At 59.1% G+C, this 3852-nt stretch overlaps 1 protein-coding gene across 1 annotated transcript in view; it reads left to right on the top strand.

Annotated features, from left to right (window-relative positions):
* Nucleotides 1–437: 437 nt before the first annotated feature.
* SLC37A2 (solute carrier family 37 (glucose-6-phosphate transporter), member 2) overlaps nucleotides 438–3852 on the top strand; it is a gene marked incomplete at its 5' end in the record, with an annotated part of 6521 nt that continues 3106 nt past the window's right edge. Inside the window, 10 exons of the mRNA XM_010286483.1 lie at nucleotides 438–550; nucleotides 646–733; nucleotides 1097–1175; nucleotides 1387–1522; nucleotides 1952–2028; nucleotides 2123–2289; nucleotides 2678–2715; nucleotides 2955–3137; nucleotides 3308–3398; nucleotides 3477–3539. Of these exons, the coding sequence (XP_010284785.1) occupies nucleotides 438–550; nucleotides 646–733; nucleotides 1097–1175; nucleotides 1387–1522; nucleotides 1952–2028; nucleotides 2123–2289; nucleotides 2678–2715; nucleotides 2955–3137; nucleotides 3308–3398; nucleotides 3477–3539 (1035 nt within the window). The remainder of the gene's footprint in view (nucleotides 551–645; nucleotides 734–1096; nucleotides 1176–1386; nucleotides 1523–1951; nucleotides 2029–2122; nucleotides 2290–2677; nucleotides 2716–2954; nucleotides 3138–3307; nucleotides 3399–3476; nucleotides 3540–3852) is intronic.

Raw genomic sequence — 3852 nt, forward strand, 5'->3', positions numbered from 1 at the left:
ATCTTTCCAAGCTGCGTCCTTGGCTATTTTTGGGGGGCCGGTCACCTCCCTGCCCCCTCGCTGTGCCTGTTCGGCTCACCCATCTGGCAGAATTGTCCCCGTTTGGTGCCGAGGGGGGATTTTGTCAGGGAAACGAGCAGAAGCAACCCCGTTTTTCCCCTTTTCCCTGTGTTTCTAAGACCCCACAGGTTAAATAGCACCAGAGCCACGCGCGTACATCCCACGGGCGCACATCCCACGGGCGCATCCACATCCCCAGTGGCTTCAGCCTGGCCCAGTCGTGGCTGTCATCCCCCTTACCCGATTTTTTCTTCAAAAAGCATGCGTTTTAGAGGCAAATGGGTGAAGAAGAGCATGGCTAACGCCAAGGCAGGAGCTGCCAGATACGTCCACGCCGGGCTGGGCTTTGCCGGCTGTCCCTGTCCTTGTCCCACCAGCCCCGACCCCTCCGCTCGCTTTATCCCGCAGGTATCGGGGGCTGACCCTGGTGCTGACCTTCCTCTGCTACACCAGCTACCACCTCTCCCGAAAACCCATCAGCATCGTCAAGGTGAGCTCCAGCCTTGCCCCAGCTGCAGGGCAGAGGGGCTGTGGGGGCAGGGGGGTCCCCGAGCACCCTGTTTTCGCCCCTTCTCTTCCCTGCAGAGCCAGCTGCACCCCAATTGCTCGGCTTTGGGCCCCAACCCTCACAACGATTCCAACAGCAGCTCGTGGTGTAGCTGGGCACCCTTTGGTAAGGCCGAGCCCCCCGACACCCCAAAACCTGCCCTCACGGCAGCCGAGATAGGCTTCCCCCTGTGCCCTAAGCCCGGTTGTGGCCAGAGGTTTTGGCAGGCGACCAGCTGCTCATTAGGCACCCGGAGGGAATTAAGCAGCATGCCTCTGCCCTGTGCCCCTGAGCCAAAGGGCAGCAGCGGGTGGTGAAATCGGGGCTGGGATGGGACCGGGTCCCAACGGCAATGGGCACATGGCCACGCTCCGAGAGCCCTCACCCCAGGGAGGAGGGTTTTGGGGGGACGAGGACACGGCCCGTGGCCACAGGGAGAGAAAACAGGATGGGGGCCAGGCTGATGTGGCCCCAATATTTCTTTTCCAGATGGAGACAACTACAAGGAGCTTTTCGGGGCGCTGGATAATGCCTTCCTGGTGGCCTATGCCATCGGGATGTTTATCAGGTACCCAGGTCCTTTGCACCCCTGTCCCTCCGCACACCAGTTTGCACCAGTCCGCCAGGAAACTGGTTTCCACCGGGCTGGGGTTGTGCTAATGGGAAAGCAGCTGGGTGCCAGAACCTGCTCAGGGTTCGGGCAGCGGCTCAGTGCGATAACGCCCATCGGTGGCATCACCCGTGACAGCTCCTGTCTGTGCTCTTCCCTCACTCCGCAGCGGCATTTTCGGGGAGCGCCTCCCCCTGCGCTACTACCTGTCAGGGGGGATGGTGCTGAGCGGGGTCTTCACCGCGCTCTTTGGCCTCGGCTACTTCTGGGACATCCATGTCCTCTGGTACTTCATCATCGTGCAGGTGCGTCTGTGACAGAGGATGCCCGGGCTCTGGCTCTTGCTGCCGCGGCCTCATCCCAGTTTTTTGGTGGCTTTCGGGGGTTGGGGTGGCCCAGTTTCTGAGCAGGAGAACACAGGGCATTTCCATTCCTCGCAAAACCCGGTCATGTGTGGCGTGGGCACCGAAACCACCGGGCACGCCCCTCTCACTGAGCAGGGCGAGCAGCTGGTTTGGCGACACCAGCCGCTCCCAATTTAGCCACGGGAACGATGCAAATGGCTCTGGGATTGCCCCGGTGGATTAAAAAAAAAAAAAACAACAAATTGAGTGTTTTCTTGACAGCTTTGGGATGGGGGTGGCTATTTTTGAGCCTGGCTACCCAAAACGGCGCAGGGGCTGCGCTCCATGGATCAAGTCAGCGCTCACCAGGTGCTGCGTATCTCTTGCCAGGTCTGCAACGGGCTGGTGCAGACGACCGGCTGGCCCTCCGTCGTGGCGTGCGTTGGGAACTGGTTTGGGAAAGGAAAGTGAGTGTTTCTCCAGCATCTCCTCCCTCATCCTCACCCCTGTTGGCACCGGCATCCGCCCCGGCGATACCAACCCCGGCTCTGTCCTCACCAGGAGAGGTTTGATCATGGGCATCTGGAACTCGCACACCTCTGTCGGCAACATCTTGGGGTCGCTCATTGCCGGCGTCTGGGTTTCCTCCACCTGGGGCCTGTCCTTCATTGTGCCTGGCATCATCATCGCCGCCGTGGGCATCATCTGCTTCTTCTTCCTCGTGGAGTGTGAGTGGCACGATCTGGGCCGCAGCAGATGACGGGCATAACACCGAGATTTTTCACCTTACCTGACTCCAAGCATTTTTGGCAACCCCAAATACTTATTTCCAGCTTGTGGCTGTGGACCTGACCACCACGGGGACCACCTGGGGTCATCCAGGCAGGCTCAGCCCCTGTGCTGCTTGCTCCTCTCAGCCTGCCTTTCTAGGAAACATTTGGGAAGCCCTTTGGGATTTTACTGGGGTTTTTCGCTGCCAGGAAGTGGGTACCCAGAGATGCAGCCCTGGGGGGCTCCTAGCCCCACGTTTCTCCCCTGCGGCGTGAGAGGTGCCGGAGAGAGAGCAGGGGAGCAGGGCTGGTCCAGGCTCTCACGGGATCTCCTTTGTCCCTGCAGATCCCGAGGATGTCGGCTGCAGTCCGCCTCTGCATCATGTGAGTGGAATCGATTCCCAACAGGCTTGTCCCGGGCTGGGTGGTCACTCAGTTTACAGCAAAACAACCAGGGTGTCAAATCATAACCTCAGAAATTAGAGCAATGTTCAGTTATCACAGAGGATGCTCGTTGCTACTCTGGTGTGAGCATCCTCCAGGTCACGTCCTGGCAGCGAATCTGATGTTTCAGCCCCTTGCAGCAATGAGAACCACATCTCCTGCTTTCGGCTTGCTTTTAGATGGCCTCCGACGAGGGGGACGCTGGAGGGGTGACCTCCAACGAAAAGGATCCCGAAGCAGTCACCTCCAACGAGGGGCCACTGAGCATCTCGGGCCAGAGCACCGCGGATCACTCCGACAGCCCCAAGGAGCCAGCTGAGGAGCCTGAAGCCATCAGCTTCCTCGGGGCGCTCCGGATACCCGTGAGTCACGGGATGCCCATTGCATCGTGATGGGATGGAGGAAAGAGCAAAGACAGGGCAGCTCGCCCCATCAACGGGGTGCCCACCGGGCAGAAAACTGGGGGAAAAAGCACCATCTGGAGCAGGTGGGGAGAAGGAGGCTCCTCTGATGTCTTCTCCTCTCCACCCAGGGCGTGGTGGAGTTCTCCCTTTGCCTGCTCTTTGCCAAGCTGGTGAGCTACACCTTCCTCTACTGGCTGCCCCTCTACATCGTGAACGTCGGTGAGTTTTTGGGGGTGGTGAGGCAGGAGCAAGCCTGGCACAGGGAGCATCTCCTCACCCCTCTCCTCTCCCTCGCAGCTCATTTCGGTGCCAAGGAAGCAGGAGACCTGTCGACCCTCTTTGACGTCGGGGGCATTTTAGGTTCGTCATGCACGCAGACAGAGGGGGTGGGTCAGGGATGGTTTGGGGACACTCCTGGCCTTGATGGAAAGTCGCCTCCATAGGAGTGCTTTGCTGGTAACACCATCTCTTTCCCCGGAGCACCGTAGCGAGGTTTATTCAGCATCTGTAGCACTCAGCAGGCAGCAAATGCCCCTCGCTTTTATTTTGCCATCCAGGTGACCATCACAACACCTTTCCTTGCGTCTTGCTTGCTCAGGCTCTCCTTTTTCTTAGGTAAATAATACATTTTGCAAGCATGGAAGGGACCAGAACTCCGTGCAGGCGTAGGGAA

This window comes from Phaethon lepturus, unplaced genomic scaffold, assembly GCF_000687285.1.
Source record: "Phaethon lepturus isolate BGI_N335 unplaced genomic scaffold, ASM68728v1 scaffold26724, whole genome shotgun sequence".
Classification (NCBI taxonomy): Eukaryota; Metazoa; Chordata; class Aves; order Phaethontiformes; family Phaethontidae; genus Phaethon; species Phaethon lepturus.